Genomic DNA, 20,544 nt, shown 5'->3' with positions numbered 1-20,544 from the left:
GCTCTGGAGGGGAAAGTAAGACAGGTGACCTTGCCCACCCTTTCCTCAAATAAATCCAATTCACACTTGCATGTCATAGCATTACCTCCTTGGTTTCATGGTCTTCTGTGATAATGAAGGGCAAACAACAGCTTAGTCAATGCTTATTGTTTCAGTGGAAACAATATTTGTCTTGGTGTCAAGATTCCCAGCTGCTAATCCCAATTCTGACATTATTTATGTTATCCCATGCAAGTCACCTCACTCCTACTAAGTCTCCTCTGTAAAATGGGTATAATAATATTTGTTCATAGGGTTATTGTCAGGAAATCTTTCTATTAACCTAATAGAATTATATCGGTATATATTATTGTATTGTACAATGATTTGTACAATTGTACAATAATATATTGCTATCTGCCTTCAACTGTTCTAGAATTTTTCAAAGATAAACTCAACATTCACCATTCTTGGGGTAATCCACTTGCTGAGTCTGTTAGATTAGATTGCAGAAATGTTCCCAAATTTCTCATTTGATAGTGGAGGAAACTGAGGCTCAATGAGAATGACTCATTGGAAATACTATGTAGAGTCAGTGGCAGATCTGGGAACAGATGCAGGTCTCCAGGTTCTCAATCTTAAGCTTTTCCCATTGCATAAGGATACTTATGGCCATGTAAAGCATATTCACTCACTTGGTGATTACAAAGAGCTTGAATGTGTAAGGTGTAAAAGAGATAATGGCTTTTTCTTGTGCTGGTATTGGGATGATTAGGATCCTTGGATATATTCCTCTATCTATCTAATATGATTCTGTTCTCTGGTGGTGATGGATAATTGATCCCTCAGTTAAAACATAATCCCTCATATTATCTGCCTTCTACTAAGTTCTGGAACCAAAGAGAAGAAGAGAATATTCAGTGCCTGCCCTCTAAGGTCTTAAGGTCCAAAGTGGAGTTTGTGATTAGGCTATCCCATGTGTGAAATGAGTTTGAGACAAATGTAAAGAAGGGTATGTGGTTCCAGAAGAGCTTGCCTCAGCTAGCAAAGACAAAAGGGATGTCCTGCAAAGAGGCTTATCTTTGGAGTTAGAGGATCAGGGGTGAAATCTTAGTTCAGCCTACCTGTATGACTGAACAAGCCAGTAAATTCAGGAAGTCCCAAAATGAAATCCAGCCTCAGATATCTATTAGCTGGGTCAATACTAGTAGATCCTCTGTCTATATCAGTTCCCTCATCTGTAAAATGGGATAATAATAGCACCTACCTCTCAGGATTGTTGTGAGAGTAACATAAGATATCTATAAAATGTTTTTCAAATTTTAAAGTGTCATATAAATGCTGGTTGTCATCTTCATCTTCCTCCTCCTTATCATTTCTTTACATCTTTGACACTCAATGTTTTCACCTGAGAATGCTACACTTGGTGATGCCTAAGGTCAGTTCTACTTTTAAATCATTTGGTCCCATGACTTGGAAGGAATGGCATTGCTGTTGGAATGAAAACACACACACACACACACACACACACACACACACACACACACACACACACACACACAAACATACACACAGATTGGGTGGGAAGGTGAGGGAGTGGTGAGTTAATCTGGGAAGGCTTCCTGGAAGAGGTAAATAATTTACAGTAGGGCTTTGAATAAGGGGAAGACTCCTGTGTCTTGTAAAAAAACATAGCATCAAAGAATCATACAGAGAACTCAGAAGCTATCTAGTACAACCTGTAAAAGAATTTGTCCCCCCAACTTTTCTGAGAAGGGGCAGCCCAGTCTTTTTTAATGTACCTTCAGTAAGAAGGGCCCCTACTATCTCCAATAGAAGCTATTCCATTTTTGAATGACTCCAACCATTAGCTGTTTTTCCTGACACCATGCCCATATTTGTCCCTTCGTTACTTCTTACCATTCCAAATTTTGTTCTCTAGAGAGGTGGGAGCTGGTCATTCTCTAGGGATGGGACTGAGCTCAAGCTTGTGTGTGTGTGTGTGTGTGTGTGTGTGTGTGTGTGTGTGTGTGTGTGTGTGTGTAGGAGACTAAGAATTCCTGTTCCCAACTCTTCCAGGTGTTGGGATTGATGATGTTCTCCATCCTCTCTATGGTCCTTTTCTTTGGGTTGTTGACTCCATCACAAGGACTGCTAGAAACAATTGGAACAGTTGCACGGATTGATAAAGACGAACTGGCATCAGGTGAGTTTTGCTTATGAACCTCCCATTCATGCTATGTATCCAGGCATTGCAAAGAGCCCTTTGCAGATTACAGTTTTTCTCACAATAATACTCTGAGCTAATTATCATTGATATCATTATATTCATTTACAAAGCAGAAAACTAAGATTCAGAGAGGAAAAGTTTCTTGCCCAAGATTACACAGCTAGTAAGGAGCAGAGTGATTACTGGAACCTAGGGCTCTTGGCAGTTCTTCTGGTGTTTCCACTCCATGAAATGACCTCTTTAAATGAGGATCAAGAACACTCTTGAAGAAGAAAGAAATCTTAGAATAGCTCTTTAAAAGGAGCTCAGAAGGTGTTTAGCTCAATCTGTATCTGAAGCATGGGACCAAGAGTCAGAAGACTTGGTTTTCATTTCTGGTTCTGCTACTGCCTTGATGTGGGATGTTGAACAATTATCTTCCTTGATTTTTTGTAAAACCAAGGAATTGGATTTTAGAAAATAAGGGCAATAGAAACCCTGCAGTTCTCTGCCCTAGTCAGACTGCACTTGGATTGGCACAGCCGTATCAGATTACCACATTTGAAGAAGGGCATTAAGTGCTTTGATGTAATATATAATATTTATTATGTAGGTTTTCTTCAAATGGAAATTTATTGTTTTACATTGAATTCACTTTTATGGCCTGCTGTATATATAGCAGTTTTTCTTTTCTCATTTTGTATTCAATGTAAAAATATTAAAAAAAAAAAAAGGTTTTGCCACCTTTAGTTAAAAGGGCATTGAGAAACAGGAGTGCATCCATTGGCCAGAATGGTAAACATGCTAGAGATATAAAAGATTTATCTACAAAGATATGTTATAAAATGATTGGCTCAAAGAACTTAGGATGTTTAGTTTGGAGAAGAGAGGACTGGGCTAGACCTGATGGTTGCCTTCAAGTAGATGAAGGGTTGTCATGAGGCAAAAAGACTAGGTTTTCTCTGACTGACCCTAGAGGGCAGAGCTGGAAGCACTTGATAGAAATTTAAGGGAAATGATGGAGGAAAGGAGGCGACCAAGTGACTCAGTCAATTGAATTGAGGGAGGTTTGTTTCTCTGTCAGTCTGGTTGAGTAAAGATTGTTGCTTTTTTGTTATTGTAGCTATTGTGTTGATGTGTTGCTTTTCTTTACATCAACTCTTTACATCAAATTTCTTTGAATAATTCGCATTAATTTCTTATAGGGTGACAATATAATGTAATATTCCATTAGATTCATAAACCAGGAAGGCAGCTAGGTGGTGCAGTGGATAGAGCACCAGCCTTGAATTCAGGAGGACCTGAGTTCAAATCTGGTCTCAGACACTTAACCCGTCCTAGCTGTGTGACCCTGAGCAAGTCACTTAACCCCAGCCTCAGGGGAAAAAAAAAGATTCATAAACCAGTTTGTTCAATAATTTCCCAGATGGTACAAATCCACTTAGTTTTTACTTTTTTGCTACCACAAAAAAATGTTGCTATAATTTTTTGTACATATGGAACTTTTCCTTATATCTTTGACCTTTTTTCAGTAGATACCTATTAGAGTTGGATCAGAAGGCATATACAATGTAATGGATTTCTTTAAATAGTTTCAAAAAGTGTTTGTAGAATGGCTGGACCAATTCACAGCTCCTACAACAGGAAGTGCCTCTTTTCCCATAGCACTTCCAACATTTAAAAAATTCCAACTTGCATCATCTTTGCTGATCTTGTGAGTATGAAGCAAAAATTTGAGTGGTTTTATTTTATGGTATATTACATCTTTTTGGAAAACTGCCTGTTTTTATCTTTGACCACTTATCTATTAAGAGATGGGAATTCTGTAATTCTGTGAAGGTGTATTCTAATTCTAATATTCTAATTCTAACAGTCTATATATTCTTTGTTCTTGCATTTCTTCTAGATTTTATGTTCTATTTTTCCTCTAAGGTTCTTCTGAATCTAAGTTATTTAGGTTCTCTAACTCCTTATTTATTTACTATACAACCAAATCACATAAACAATGGAAAAATCTAGGTAGGAGATGGTTTCATTGAAGGGCATCTCTCTTCAGAGGGTAATTTTCTATTGGTCTCTTTTTATCTGTCTGTTCTTTTCAGAGGTAGAGATCACTTTTCCCCAGACTTAAAGCCCTCATTTGAACGGGTGTAAGCCTTCTCAAAAAGAATAATGTGGAAAAAGTGAGCCAGAAGTATGTAGAAATATGAAGTAGGGAAAGGAAAAAGAGTAAATACAGAAGTCTTAAGAGAAAAGCCTTCAATTTCTGAGTCATTGGTGAATCCCTTGTTGACCTGTGCCAGCTTGATAGGTTCAAGGACATGTCCAGATGTTCCTCACATAAATGCTGTGGTTGTATACAATTCTGGAGTTTCTTTCCTAAAGTTTTCCCTTGATTTCAACCATGGTCTCAGCCTCAATTCTAGCCAGGTCTTTGTATGTTTGATTATGTCTAAAAGAGCAATGATGTTCAAAGATCAAGAAGCCTTGGGGATCACTACAGAATGGCTGTAATGAAGAGGGCATGAAGGACGTGAAGAGCATTAAGGGGAGGAATACAAAGCAATGTTTGCAAGGCAGGTTGGAACCAGATTGTGGAGGGCTTTGCATTTCAGGTGAAGGAGTTTACCTTTATCCTTCCTAAGGCAATTGGGAGCCACTGAAGGATTTTGAAGGGGTGGTTGTACTAAATGATCAGAACAGTTCATTAGGAAAATCAAGATGGCCACATATATCTGATGGATAGGAAAGGGGAGGCTGGATTCAGGATGACCTATGTGAGCTCCCCTAGACGGTGAGTCTGGAGAGATGAACCTTCTTTGTGAAATTCTGACCACTTCCTGATTGAATGAGAGAGAATTTGGCTGGATCCACTTCCTGGTTTCCTCCCCTGCTTTAAATTCAACAGACTCTCCTAGACTGGGAAAAAGTTTTTGCTCTGGGCTCGCAGACACTGAGAAACTGAATATGGATGTCTTGTGAGAGGAATGAAGAAAGCTGGGATCTGACTGGAGCTGATGGATCCGTTTGGATTAAATACTGATTTAATTTGGACTTTATTTTTTATTACTTCACATTATTCCAAATAACGAATCTGACTGACTTGGACACCGAGTGACTTTTGCTTAGGCCCAATGACCTGAAGTGGGTAGTGTGGTATTCTGAAAAGAATATTGGATTTGGAAGAAGATCTGAGTTTGAATTCTACTCTGCTATGTCCTAGCTGTGTGATCTTCAGCAGTTCATTAAACTCTCTGGACCTTGGTTCTTCTTTGTAAAATGAGAGAGTTACACTAGCTGATCTCTAGGATCCATTTTGGCTTGAACTCCTATAAAACTAATGAGGTTGGCTGTCTCTTAAGAGATGGATATGGTGCATTGGTCAGCCTGGAGGGGCACATAAGGGTCTAACTTTCTGTCACTCATTCCAGCCATCCAGAATTCCCTAGTGGGTGGTCCCATCCTACAGAATGTGCTGGGAACTGTCACATCCTTGAATCAAGGTCTACTTGGGTCTGGAGGGCTGCTTGGAGGAGGGGGCCTGCTCAGTTACGGTGGTTTATTTGGAGTTGTGAAAGAGGTCTCTGGGTGAGTCACTTTCAATTCAATATGTTTCTATTTATTGAGAGTGGGATAGCTTTCCCCCACGGACTTCTCTGGGAGCTTTTGGGGCTTGGCAGACAGGTTCATATGTGGGTTTAAAAAAATTAAGGCAGCAAGTTTGACCTAGGACACAAACTGGCTATGTGACCCCTAGGTGAATTAACATATTGTGCCCCAGGAACCTCTCTGCTAGTTTGCTTTTTTCCTTTTGAAAACTGCCAGTTCATATCTTTGACCATTCATCTGTTGGGGAATGAGGATTCTGTAATTTAGTGAAGATCTTTTCCAGTGCTTCCATTTCACACTGTTCTAACAACCATTCTGATTCTAACATTCTATATTCTAAAGTCTCTTCCAGCTCTAACATTCTATGTTCTAGGCTTCCTTCTAGTTCTAAATTCTGTGTCCTGAGCTCCCTCTCTTGTTAACATTCCAGATTCTAAGGTCCCTTTCAGCTCTAAAATTCTATAGTCTATGTTTCTTTCCAGCCCTTACATCATATGTTCGAGAATCCCTTCTAACATTAATATTTTATTTTTTAAACTCCCTTCAAGCTCTGAATTCTGTTCTGAACCCCATTTTATCTCTAACGTTCTAGATTCAAAGGTCCCTTCCAGGTTTAACATTCTATGTTCTAATATTTCTTGCAGCTAAGAACCTTTCTATTTCTCACACTGTATTCTTTGGTCTAAGATCCTTCTACCACCAATACCATTTAACTGACAGTTTTTAGATATTCTCTCTGATATAAAATTTATTTATAATAAGACTAGATTAAATGTGACATGGAAAATTCCAGATTGGGGTCATGTCATAAGAAGGCAAAAAGGAAGTGCAGATTTACTGGGAAAAAGGGGGTTTCCTCAGGGTAGAGGTTTCTTATATATACAAACTCATGGGAATGAATAAGAACAACAGCAAAGACAATTTTTTTTAAGTGTAGATACTTCGACAGAAAGGTAGCATGTAATAAATAAATGGATACTAATTCCAACTATGTCACCTACTTTCTGGGTGGTCATGGACGAATCACTTAATCTCTTGAGTGTGTTAGCCTAGATGGTCTTGAAGACCTCTTTTAACTCTAAATATCAAAGTACTAAGACCTCCACCCTCTGCTTTCAGGTATATGAAGGACTTCCTCTTCTATTGCAGATCCATTCTAGATAAAGTCTCACTTGTGGTGTCCCTTCCTCCCTTCCAAAGGATGGATATCTGCTCTCTCTATGACTTCAACTTCTCTAACTTATTTTCCTTCTTAACTGGCAGGTTGAAGATTGAAGAGATCACACTCCCCAAGATAGCTGTGAAGCTCCTGCCAGGATTTGGGGTACAGTTAAACCTGGTGACCAAAGTTGGCATCCATGGATCAGGGTAAATGGAATTCCTAGGAAGGACCTATTTCAATTGACTCATGGACATCTCATTCTTGCTTAGAAGGATTGAGCTTTTTGCTTTAGGTTGGGTGGTAGATGGGTGGATGGGCTCAGAGTCAGGGTATCAGAGGTTCATTTAAAGGAAGGGAAGTTTAGTTAAGAAGATGGGGATTCAGTGAATGGATAAAGGATAAATAATAATTGATCTCAGAGAATAGATAGAGACTAAGAGGTGACTAGCTCACATATACAAATATGACATTTCATGGAAAAGGTTCCAAACTTATAGATGGGAGACTGGGATTCTTATATGGACTTTGCTATTGACTTAGGGTGTAATCTCGACCAAGTTATTCAGGTAGTTTCTTGAGTCTTTAAAAAATATTCTGTTTTAAAGTTCTTCCCAGCTCTGACATTCCATGTTCTAAAAAATCCTTCCCAGCTCTGAATTTTATATTCTAAGATTTCCCAGCTCTGACAATGTATGTTCTATTCTCCTTTCAGCTGTTAACATTTTAAGTCCTGATATTATGTGTTCTAACCCAGCCCTAATATCGTGTTCTGTATTCTAAGGTTTATTCCAGTCTTGATGGTCCATTGTCTATGATCTTTAGACATATTTATTTAGACCTATATAACATATAAAATTTTGATTGTAACCACTTGCGTGTATCCCTTTACTGGCATGATGCTGGTCTCTCAGCCCATTTTTGGAAGGGGGCCCTTAACAGTTCCACTCTGAATTTTCTTCTAGCCCCCTGGGGAGCCTGTTGCAAGTGGCAGCTGAAGTAAATGTGTCATCCAGAGTGGCCTTGGGGGTAAGTCCCAAGGGTACACCAATCCTGATCGTGAAGAGTTGTAGTAGCCTTTTGGGTCACATCAGCCTGCTATCTGGGTAGGTACTGGTGGGTACTGGAATTAATAGTTGGCTTGAGACACCCCAGAATCCAAGGCCTCTATCTCTAATCACTTCTTCTTGGGACTTGGGATTTGGACCTCTCTTGATCTGATGGTCTCATAATTTTACCTTCCATTTATGAAATATAACATGATATATTCAGGAAATTCCTATCAAATCAAATTTTAAGTGCCTCAGTGTAAGTGAATAGGGAGCAAAGTCTGGAGTCAGAAAGACTCCAGTTCAAATCCAGTCTCAAACATCTTAGCTATGTGACCCTTGGAAAGTCACCAAAAAAATCTCTGTTTCAGTTTCCTCATATGTACAATGAAAATAATAGTTGCACCTACTTCCAAGGGTTATTGTGAAAATCACATGAAATACTATTTCTAAAACACTTTGCAAAGTTTTAAGCTTTATATAAGTGATAACTATTATTGAATCCTGTAGGTACTTAGGAACTGTGCAATACTGGATAATTAGATCACTTAAACTCTCTTAACTTCAGCTTCCTCAACTGGAAAATCAGGATAATAATAACTCCTGCTTCATTGTGTTGTTATGAGGCTCAAATAAGATAATCTATGTAAAGCGAGTCACAAATCTTGCAGTATTGTGTATACCTAAATATAGCTATTATTATTATTATATTAATATTCACCTTTGCACAGAGGTCAATCATGTCAGTTCACATATGGACTTTTACTTTATAACTGAAATCATAGAACCTGAAAGATAGAGTGGGTACCCTGGGAGCAGGAAAGGATTCAGAAAAAGGAAGACTAGACTCAGGACAAACTTCACCAATTCAGACCAGCTGATTCCTGGTTAAACGTAGGAGGAACCTGTATGCTTAGGTCAAAGTTGTGATCTCATTTAGAAGGCTTGGCTCTTCATAGTTGTTCATTTCAGTTATGTCTGATTCTGTGACACGATTGGGGGTTTTGCTAGGCAAAGTGATTTGTCATTTCTTTCTCCAGCTTATTTTATAGATGAGGAAACCTGGGCAGAAGGGTTAAGAAACTAGCTATATAGCTAGTAAGTGTCTAAGGCCAGATTTGAACTCAGGAAGATGAATCTTACTGATTCTAAGCCCAATATTTCTTCTATTGCACCCTCTAACTGCTGTTCTTCTTCATGGAGAGCTCTTAAATGACTTCAAAGCAGACTAAGATTAAGTGCTCTAACAGTGGAATTTCACGTATGAGAATTTCATGTATTCCATTTGGGGAGAAGTGTTTACATGTGCATGTAGGGACAAAGAGGGGAATGGTGTTGTTGGTGTTGCTACCAGCCAGATAGGATGGGAAATAGTCCTAGTCTGGGATTCAAGAGACATGGGTTCAATTCTGTCTCAAATTGTGTGACCCTGTACAATCCTTTGTCCCTCCTGGTCATGTTTCCCTATGTGCAAGAGAAGGGACTAGGACCTGATGACATGTTGGATGTCTGCTGGCTCTGGCATTCTAAGTTGGATTTAGTCCTTCTTCCCTTTGTGATGTCCCCTCCCCAGTGTTTACTGTTCCAAAACCACTCAGGTGGAATCTCTTCCACCCATGATGTTTACTTTAGCAAAGGAAACTTGCATTCTTGCACTAGTGCCATTTTTGGCCAACTGCTACTCTATGTGAAGGGCTCTGTTCTCTGTTTCTGTCTTTGTAGTGAGTTCAAGCAATCAACAAACATTTATTAACCACTTACTTAGACCCAGGTACTGTGCTAAATGCTGGGGATACAAAAAGAGGCAAAAGACAATCTCTTCCCTCAAGGAGTTAACAATCTAATAGATATGAAGTCTTAGCAATCAGATTGGGGAGGAAATCATGTAGGAGCAAAGAGGAGCCTTCCACGCACTCTTAATATTCTATCTCATAAGCAGCTCCCTATTATGTCTACTGGTAAATATGCCTATGGGGCAGAGGTGATGATAACAAAGAACTTGCTCTGTGCATGGCTTTGGCTGGTTTTCCTGTGGTCTTTGAATCTTGAGACACATGTGGGTTTGCATAGTTCAGGAACACTAGAACTAGTGGAATAAAACACTGGAGTCACATCAGAGTTCTGCCATTTTATCTCCAGTTAATTGTGATTTCACCTCTATGGGTCTCAGTTTCCCCCCTGTATAAGATGAGAGGTATAGAATGAGCCTGCAAATGGCCTCAAACTTTAGTCAGTCTTCAATATGAATGTAGAAAAAGGAAGAGGAGACTATCGAATAGATTTAAAATATTTATAGAATCATAGTAGGTGGAAGTGCTAGGATTTGAACTCAGAACTTCTGACAAGTCTACCATTATTTTTGCTGTGCTCTGGAAGTGTGACAACAAAAACTAAAAGGCAATTGGACAGATGTTGCAAACTATTACTTGGATTCCTCATCTTTGCCAGAGGGCTGAACCACTAACTTAGTCACTAAGTCAGACAATGCCCCCTCGTGGACTCAGCAGGAAGGTTTTCGAGAAAGATGCCTTGCCTGGCTGGAGCTACATCTTATTAGCAGTACGGCTCTGGTTGTTTTTAATTTTTAAAATTGTATCTTCCTGGGTGAAAATACATACAGTTGTCTAGTGAGAATGAGGAGATTTAGATTCTTGTTCTGCTACTGACTTTGTAAATTTGGGAAAGTCACTTTCCCTTTCTAGATTTCAGTTTCCTCATTTATAAAATGAGGGAGTTGGACGATCTAGATCAGGGATATGCTGGAACCAGCTTAAGAGAGCTGGTTGTTAAATTTTCAGTGTGAGAACTTACACTTCAGAAATTGGCAAACTGTACATCAGGGCTTGATTGACTATTTTGTTGATTGTCTAGAGTTTAAAAGATGATGCTTCTTCACATTAATAATGCAGATTAAATTTAAAAGGGTATCATGTCTATATTTTGTTTTTTAAAAAGATGGTTGTTGAATATTTATGATATTGCTGGACTAGACACATTTCAGAGTTTCTTCCAACTTTTTTATAACCTATATCTTCTAAAGTTTTGACATTTTATGGTGTATGTTCTGTGCTGTGGGTTAATTAGTTTGGATAATTTGTATTTCTAAGTAATCTACCAATGACTGAACTCTCCCAGGGAACATTAGACTTTAGTCTACTTCAAATTCATATATCATGTAAGTTCTTATGGAATGATGATGTTGGTAGAGCCAGTAGATAGGGCTGTGATAGTGTATGCTCTATCCTCCTCCCATCCTCTTCACCTTTCCCCCTAAGGTGAGGGACAGGTACTCTCAGAAAACCTTGGATCTTAGGCTAGAACTCTCTACTAAAGAAAACAACAAGAATACTGGTGTTGCTTCTGATGGCACACTTGGGCAGAGGTAGTCATAAGATGTTTCAAATAAGACCTGATCAGTTTGGGCGGGAGTTGGGGGAGGGATGGGAGCTTCTGGATAGGAATTGAAGAAGGCAAAGAATGGGGAAAAAGAAGCTAAGACTGTAAGAGCCCTACATCTAGTCAGTTTGTAACTCTGCCTTCTATTTTATACCTCCAGACTTTCCTTTCTAAGATCTTTACTTTTCAAGGTAGCCCTGAGGTTTTGCTACAGCCTTATTTTTCTGGGATATAAATATTTAGGGGAGTAAATAGCACTCCTGCCTCTTTATTGATGGGTCCTCTAGTTAACCAATCTACAAACATTTATTAGACAGATTTGAACTGAGGAAGATTAATCTTCCTAACTTCAGGTTCAGCACTCTTTCCACCTAACTGCCCTACAAGCATTTAGTAAGTGTCTATTATATGCCAGAACTGTGCTAAATGCTGGGGATGTTTTTAAAAAGTGAAGTATCCTTTAAAGAGCTTCCATTCTAATGGGGAAGATGAATACATAGGTGAATATGTTATACTATATATGTATATACACACACACATAAACACACATTAGTATGTGTGAGTGTGTGTGTGTGTGTGTGTGTGTGTGTGGGTGGGTGGGTGTTTATGTGTGCTAGCAACTAGGGGAATCAGGAAAGGCTTCATGTCAAACAGAAAATCTTAACTCAGGATCCATGAAATTGGTTTTTAAAAATGTATATATGTACATGCACACAAACATATGTACATATTGTTTGATTATTATAGCAATATAACTTCTCCTTGCAATAAAATGTATTTTATTTTATGGATTTAAAAACATTTATTCTTTGGAGATGAGGTCTATCCACAGGTTTCACAAGACTGACAAAGGGGTCCAGGACACAGAAAGGTTAAGGCAGTATTTGAGCTGAGTTTTGAAGCAAATCAGGGAATACTAAGAGGCTGATGTGGGGAGGCTGGGGAGAGGAGGATGACAGGAGCAATCAGTCCTAAGGCATGGAGACAGATGTGGAGTAGCCTGCACTGAGAACATTAAGAAGGTCCTGGTGATTGACCCATTGATTAAGTGAAGGAGAGTAATATGTAAGAAGGCTGGAATGTGCCATACCTACTCTGCCTCCTAGAGACATCTTGTGTTTCTCACAAGCCCTAGACTGGCCTCAGAACCATGAAAACGCTAGAGGGACACAAGGGTCTCACATCCCTTAGGGAACATCTGGTCCTGCACTTTCTAGGATTAACCCTTCTATTGCTTTGGCTTAGGCTGCTGCCAGCCCCACTCTTTGGTGTAGTGGAACAGACACTCTTCAAGGTGCTGCCCAGACTGGTAAGTCTCCAAACTGCCAACTTGCTGCCCTCCAGCTGACCCTGGAAGTCTGGATCCTGCTGGGAAATTTATATAACTTCACAAATGACACCCAAGTTAAGCCCTTAAATCTCTGCATCTAAAATTCCCTCATGAAAACCTTCTTAGGTAATTCCATCTGAGCCTATCAGCTCCCATAACAGTTAGTAGTTTTGGCAGAAGAGGCAGGGGAACAAGGATGTTGATAATATTAATTATAATAACAACAGCTAGAATTTATATAGTGATTTATAGTTTGCAAAGTGTTTTATATTTATCATCCCATTTTATCCTTACAACAACCCTGAAGATAGGTGCTATTACAAATTTGGAAACTGAGGTAAAGATTAAATGACTTGTGTAAAAATTTATCCCAGATCATAGGATCATAGAATTAAAGCTGGAAAGAACTTTCAAGGTCATTCTTTTTAATCCCCACATTTTGTGATTGAAAAAACCAAGGAGCAGAGGGGTTGTGATGTGAAACACATAGTAAATTGCTGGATTTGGGGTCAGGAAAACCTGAATTTAAAGCCTACATAAACACTTATTTTCTATATGATTAATCTATCTCAGAATCCTCAACCTAAAATGGCAATAATAATAGCACCATCTTTCTAGGATTGTTGTAAGCATTGAAGAATGTATATAACATTTTGTAATCCTTAAAGTGCTATATATAAATGTTATTATTTTTATCATCATCATCATCATCATCACTATTATCTAAAGAATCCATGTTATATAAAGAGCAATTGAAGCCCAGAGAAGGATCATGGGAGGAAAGGGAGTATCTAGTCCAACCTTCTCTAAATCTGACAATTCCAAGACTCTTCTGATTGTGTCTTCCTTCTCTTCCATGCAGCTGTGTCCTATTGTGAACAGTGTCCTTGAGGTGGTGAATGAGCTCCTGGGTGCTGTGCTGTGTAAGTCATGGAGACCACTCTCTGCTTGCCTTCTTCTGTTTTTCTCTCTATTGTCACATAAGGATTTAACTTGGCTTGATTATTCTTCTTCTTGGAGACTCAGTTTCCTCCTATAGAAAATGGGACTGATAATTCTTGTCCTACATATTTTACAAGACTTTTGTTAGGCAAATCTATCTGGAGAATATGAATCAAAGCTCTGGACCATGTTGGGCAGATGTGAGGAGATGTGTGATATCTCTATTAATAATTATAGCTGACAGTTCTATAGAACCTCCAGTTTACTAAAGTGTTACATGGATCAATGCATCCTCACAGCAGCCTCTGACTTAGGCAGGACTGACTGCTTTTTACACATGATGAAAACTCAGGTCCATAAAACCCCAAGTGACCTGTCCAAGGTCACACAAGTAATCAGGACAAAGACAGTTCTTAAATTTGGGTTCTCTTTCCATTGTATCACTCTGCCTCTCATGCAGTGAGAATCTCACTTAAAATTTTTTTATTAAAAATTCTTAATACATTTATTCTTTTCCAATTACATGTAAATATAGTTTTCAATATCCTTTTTTTTTAGATTTTGAGTTTCAAATTTCCCCTTTCCTCCTTTACTTCCCCTCTCCCCAAGATAGCAGCAATCTGATATAAGTTATATATGTACAATCATTTTAAACATATTTCCATATTTATCATGTTGTCAAAGAAAAATCAGAACAAAAAGGAAAACCCAGGAGAAAGGGAAAAAAAAACCCAGCAAAAAAGGGAAAATAGTATGCATTCAGTTTCCATTGTTCTTTCTCTGAATGTGAATAGCATTTTCCATCCTAAGTCTATTGGAATTGTCCTGGATCACTGTATTGCTGAGAAGAATTAAGTCTGTCATAGTGGATTATCACACTATTTTGCTATTACTATGTATGTTTTTCTGGTTCTCTTCACTTCACTCAGCATTACTTCATGAGAAAATTCAGTTCTAAGACTATTTCAACTAAAGCTGATAATTTTATAACAGATTATTAGATTGCTTGAAAACATTAGACTGAGTTCCATGAACACACTTATAAAAGTCAATGTGAAATTTTGAATTCAGATGCATAGGAGGGATATAGTGGGTGGGAGTCTTAGGGCCCACAGCTAATTTAATGACACTCCATACTTTTTTCTTATAGCCCTTGTTCCCCTTGGTGCCCTGGGCACTGTGGAATTCACATTGGCCACCCTGCCTCTCATCTCCAACCAGTATATACAGTTGGACATAAATGTGAGTCAGCTTCAAAAGATGTAAAGTGTCGTAACTGAGATTTGTGAATGACTCACCTTTTTCTTTCTTTAAAGGTGGGGGGCTTGGGACTGTTGCAGGTCATTTTTCAGCAATCTAGAGGCTTCTTAGAGAAAACTTGGATGTAGGTGTTTGACTGGATAGGGTTCATGGCAGTTTTTATTGAAAGAATGGTTTTCAGACTTAAAGAGAACTGAAAAATCCTGAACCATACCTGAACAGGAAACCCTTCTCTATTTCTTGGGAAGTGGTCATTCAACCTTTATCTATACTACTCCTTCTGTTTTCCTCTTCTTTTCCAGTAGGTAGCTCATTATCTCCCAAGCAGTTTATTTTATTGTGGAATAGTTCTGATTTAAAAAAAAAAATTCTGCCTTATATTGAAGTCTGCTCTACTATAATTTCCACCTATGGATTCCAGTCCTACTTTCTGGGAGCCAACAGATCATGTCTGATCCCTCTTTCATTATGATAGCTGTTTGGAGCTTAGAAAGCAACTTTTATATCTTTCATAGTGTGCTCTTCTTCAGGATAGCAATGCCCATGTCCCGGGGTCCACTGTTGTCATGCCTGGTCATGGGTGGCAAGGCTGGGTCTATATGGGGGTTGGAAGCCAATACACACGGTTAGAATAATCTCCTTTTCCACTTTCTCCACCTTGCCTCACTACCTTTTTGCCTTCAGCCTATTGTAAAGAGTGTGGCTGGTGACGTGATTGACTTCCCTGAACCTCCAAAGCCCATCAATGTGCCTCCAAAAGAAGATCACACCTCCCAGGTGACAGTGCCATTGTACCTCTTCAACACTGTATTTGAACTTCTGAAAAGCAATGGGGCCCTGGACATTGACATCGTACCTGAACTAGTAAGTGACAGAGGGCTAACACTTATTAAAGATATAGTAATACCTGCATAGGGGACAATCTTTTCTGTTGGGCTCAGACATCTTGTTGTCCTGCCATTTCAATGAAGAGGTTGGAACACTTTTCCAACTCTGCTGAGTAGAAAAAACAAAACAAAACAAAAATTGAATTTAGAGGTCTTGGGTTCAAGTTCCAGCTCTGCTACTTAATCTCTATGATCTTGATCAAGTCATTTAAACTTAACCTTGATTTCCCTATCTGTAAAATGAAGGAATTGAACTAGATAATCTTTAAGGTCTTTTTCAATCCTGAATCCATGATTGGCCTACTTTTCATATTCTCCTTTCAGTTTGGGCTGGCATTTTTCTTGAAGGGAACATGGGAAATAGTGAGGTATGGAATAAAAAGCTTTGGATTCAGAGAAAAGGCCCAAAGTCCCTAGCTCTGTCAGTAACTTGCTGTATGATCTCAGCAAATCCAACCCACCTCTCCAGATCTCAGCTTTCTCAATAAAAACAAAAACAAAAACAAAAACCGAGCATAATAAATCCTTGGAAGTCATAGAATTGTGGTAAGGAAACTGTTTGCTGAGCCTTTTAAAAACACCTTTAAATATAGACAGTGTGAATTATTTCCCTGAAACTCACTTCCTTCATGTGTTAAAGGAATATAATAAAGCCAGTCTCCATTGACAGAGTAAACTATGAAAAAAAGTGCTTTGAAAAATCCATAAAGGCAGTTAATAGTGAAATGAATGGGGAGCTTGACCTAGACTAGTAAACAAGAATTAAAATCCAGCCTCAGATAATTACTAGCTGTATGATCCTGGACAAGTTACTTCTGCTTCATTTTCCTCATCTTCAAAATGGCAATAATCATAGCACCAATCTCTCAGGATTGTTGTAAAGATTAAATGAGGTAATGATTGTAAAAAATTTGCAAATCTTAAACTGCTATATAAATGATACATGTAACAAATACACTATATATATTTCATATATATTCATATATGTATACATATGATATATTAAATAATATATAATTTTCATATACAAATGTGTATTTATGAAATATTAGTACAGGTAGAAGGAGAGGCAGGGAAATGACCTTGTCGGTCATTGACATTTTTCATTGCTTGTATCTCTTCTCCTTAAGCCCATCCTCCCAATCACCATTTTAAGCCTTACATATATGATTCCTCCATTAAATTGGCTGTGTCTGATTTGTGTACAGGTTCCTAGCAGTGTTCCCATGACAAGCACAGCTTTGGCAGAACTGCTTCCTAAGGTAAGTAAAGTAGTTACCTTTTCTTCCTTCCTGGCCTGTCTCCTCCCCTTTGTACCCTCCTTTCCTGCAAAGAAAAAACTTATTAAGTGGATCATAAGAAAAAATGGTATGTTTAAGTAGTTTTGGACTTTACTTTTGGCTGAATGAGGTCCACCCTTTCTGATTTGACTATAGGAATTAGAGCTGTAATTACAGCCCAGAATATGAGGGGTTTGTCCAGATGCCAAGACCTTTAGGGGAGGGGTATTTCCTCCATGTTACTTCCAGGAGAATGTGTTTCCCTTTGGACTTTGTATCTGTAGGCGTTGAGGGAAAGACAAGCCTGGGAGAGGACAAAATTGTACAGTTATGGGCCAGTATAGGTCAGAAGAAAGGGATGGGAAAGTGTCCCTTTTTCTCTTCACAATTGCACCCCAGGTTGGATTGTTTCTCATGGGATCCAACTCCCTTCCCTTTCCCCAATAGCAAGAGAGTGTTGACTGGTCCAATTCTCCTCCCTCACTTGAATTTGCTTGGGGTGCTGGGAATTTGCCTCAAGAAAGACTAGGATACAAAGAAGATCACAGATATTGGTTCTTTGTAGTTCTGGTTTTGCCATTAATTAACTATATAATCTTGAAAGAGTAATTTCCTATCTTTGGGCATCAATTTCTTCCTTTGTGCAATAAGGAAATTGGATTAGAGCATCTCCAAAGCTCCCTTTATTAATGTTATTAAAAATTCATGTTCAGATATATCTGACTGATACAATCTTTCTTGAGAAAAAATTTTCATGGAAGGAAAATTTGAAGTTATAATTGGCTTAAAGAGGACTTAGAGAAGAATGAGGGCACTAAAGATTGATTAAATCATTTAGCAAACTGGTTTAGTATTTTTAGTATGCAGGGTCCTGTCTTTGGTGATAGGGATGCAAAGATAGAAAAAAACTTGAGAGACTTCCCCAGAGGTTTATATACTAATGACATGAGTGGGAGGGGGAAAAAGTGGGGAGAGTAGGGGGGGGAGAAGATAAGTGTCGAAATAAGTATGCTTCAAATAAGTATGAGTGAAATACAAAAGAGAAAGTGGAAGAAAGTCTAAGCAAAGGGCTTTGAGATTTTTCAGGAGGGAGAGACCATATTTGAGCCCATTCCATTCAATTAATTTAGTTTCAACAAATGTTAAATGCTGTAAAGAATGATAGAAACCATTGGGAATAGAGAAATAAGGGCAGCAATAATGAAAGCTTGCATTTACACAGAATAATAAAGTTTGTAAAACTCCTTATATGGTTCATGAGATCTCATGGAAAAGTCCTATCTTTAAGAAGCAGATGCATTCATTTAGTAACACATACACAAATAAGTATAATACAAGGAAGAGTATAATTGGGGAAGAGAAGAGTAAAATTAACAAACATTTGTTAATTCCCTACTGTTGTTGTTGAGTTTTGTCCAATTTCTTGTGACCCCATGGACTATAGCACACCAATATTGTCAATGGGGTTTTCTTGGCAAAGATGCTAGAGTGGTTTGCATTTTCTTTTCCAGCTCATTTTTCAGATGAGGAACTGTGGCAATCAGAAGTAAAAATACTTGCCTACAGTCTAAGGCAGCAGTTGAACTCAGGTCTTCCTGACTCTAGGGACAGCTAGATAATACTCATCTTCCTCAGTTCATGAAGACTCATCTTCCTGAGTTCATAATTTGACTTCAGATGCTTATTAGCTTGTGGGCAAGTCCTTTTACCCTGTTTGCTTCAGTTTCCCCATATGTAAAATGAGCTGGAGAAGGAAATGGCAAACAACTGTAGTATTTCTTCCAAGAAAACTCTAAATGGGGATATGAAGAGTTGGACATGACTGAAAATGACTGAACAACAACTTCGTAACAGTATCCATTGAGTTTTCTACCTGACCTAACTCTATGCTAGCAATTGAAGATAAGTAATAAAATGATGTGTGCTTTCAAGAGCCTTTTAGTCTGTCTGACTGTCTGTCTGTCTGTCTACCTATGTATCTATCTATCTATCCATACCGAATATAAACAAAATAAATATATTTAGGAGGGAAAGCATTAGTTGTTGAATCAGGATAGTCTATGTAGAGGGGTGACATGGAAATTTGTATTTAGGCAACAACAGGCTGCCAATTTGACTGCAATATAGTGTATACAGTGGTAAGTAATGTGAAACAAGACTGCCAAAATAGGTTGTAGATGGAGTGTCATCTTATTCAGTCATCAAGCATTTAGTAGGTACTTACTATGTCAAGTCAACAAGGCACCACATTTATTAAGCACTTGAAGATACTAGGGTCCTTGCCCTCATACAATTAATGGAAACTATTATGAATCTGGAAAGGTGATGCATGCAGGTCTCTTAACTGTCAGGATGAGGTTTTGTATTTGATTCTAGGAGAAATAGGGAACCAATGGAAGTTTTTGAGCGGGAGAGTCTAGATGAAAGGTCAGGTCTTTAACTAGTGTGGTTGCTATGGGAGTGGAAAGAAGAGGATGGGCGTGAGAGGTGCTGTGGAGATAGAATTAGCTGGATTGGGAAGTGGAATGGGAACAGTGGAGAACAAGGAAGGTTTCATGAAGAATGGTAGTCACTTCTCCTTTGAGAGAAAGGAAGAAGTTAATTTACAACAGGGAGGATGTTTGAGCAAAGGTAGAGAGGTAGAAGAAAAAAAAAAAGGAAATAGGCAGAATATTGCAGTTTGGCTGGGATATAAAGTATCCATCTATATTGCAGCCAAATTGGCAGTTGTTGTTGCCTACATACAAATTTCCATGTCACCCCTCTACATAGACCATCCCCCATGTCTAGAATATAATATCTCTACAGTTCCACCTTTCAGAATACTTATTTCATTCCAAGGTTTAGCTCAGGGACTAGGAATAGTATAAATAGTATAAAATAAGTCTAGTTGCATAGGGCAATAGGAATTTATGTTTTATGTGAGAAATGAAGGAGGGAAAAAAGCATTCATGAAGTGCCTACTATGTGCCAAACACTTTGCAAATATTTGAGCTTCACAACAACCCTGTGAGGTTGGTATTATTATTATTTTACAATGAGAAAACTGGGGTACACAGAAATTAAGTGCCTTCCCCAGGATCGAACAAATAGGAAGTAACTGAAGGAAGATTTGAACTCAGGTCTTCCTGACTGTAGACATGGCATCCTATCTATTGTACCATCTCACTGCCTCAGAAGATTTATCAGTTGCATATTTAATTATGATGCTAAGTTTATCACACCTTTTCTTCTCGTTTTTTAAAAAATAGTTTTTAAAAATGCATTTTTCCTCTTATAGTCTCTTCTCTGTCCACATATTGGATCCTACTTTGTGACAGGGTACAATGCCTTTCAGTAATTGAATTTAGTTATGGAAAACATAGCAAAGATCTAATGATGAAATAATAGGAGAAGGAGAGGTGAATCCCAGCTCTCTAGTGCTAGAAGAATAGCTGTAACTGG

At 38.4% G+C, this 20,544-nt stretch overlaps 1 protein-coding gene across 1 annotated transcript in view; it reads left to right on the top strand.

Annotated features, from left to right (window-relative positions):
- The first annotated feature begins 2,073 nt into the window (after window positions 1-2,073).
- The window catches only part of BPIFB3 (BPI fold containing family B member 3), a 32,402-nt gene continuing 13,931 nt past the window's right edge, over window positions 2,074-20,544 (top strand). The window contains exons 1-9 of the mRNA XM_074284816.1: window positions 2,074-2,185; window positions 5,620-5,776; window positions 7,061-7,165; window positions 7,922-8,062; window positions 12,647-12,710; window positions 13,594-13,654; window positions 14,824-14,915; window positions 15,618-15,797; window positions 17,029-17,082. Of these exons, the coding sequence (XP_074140917.1) occupies window positions 2,074-2,185; window positions 5,620-5,776; window positions 7,061-7,165; window positions 7,922-8,062; window positions 12,647-12,710; window positions 13,594-13,654; window positions 14,824-14,915; window positions 15,618-15,797; window positions 17,029-17,082 (966 nt within the window). The remainder of the gene's footprint in view (window positions 2,186-5,619; window positions 5,777-7,060; window positions 7,166-7,921; window positions 8,063-12,646; window positions 12,711-13,593; window positions 13,655-14,823; window positions 14,916-15,617; window positions 15,798-17,028; window positions 17,083-20,544) is intronic.

Source organism: Sminthopsis crassicaudata, chromosome 2 (genome assembly GCF_048593235.1).
Source record: "Sminthopsis crassicaudata isolate SCR6 chromosome 2, ASM4859323v1, whole genome shotgun sequence".
NCBI lineage: Eukaryota > Metazoa > Chordata > Mammalia > Dasyuromorphia > Dasyuridae > Sminthopsis > Sminthopsis crassicaudata.
The sequence above is the reverse complement of the archived record's forward strand: the minus strand, read 5'-3'. Positions and strand labels throughout refer to the sequence as shown.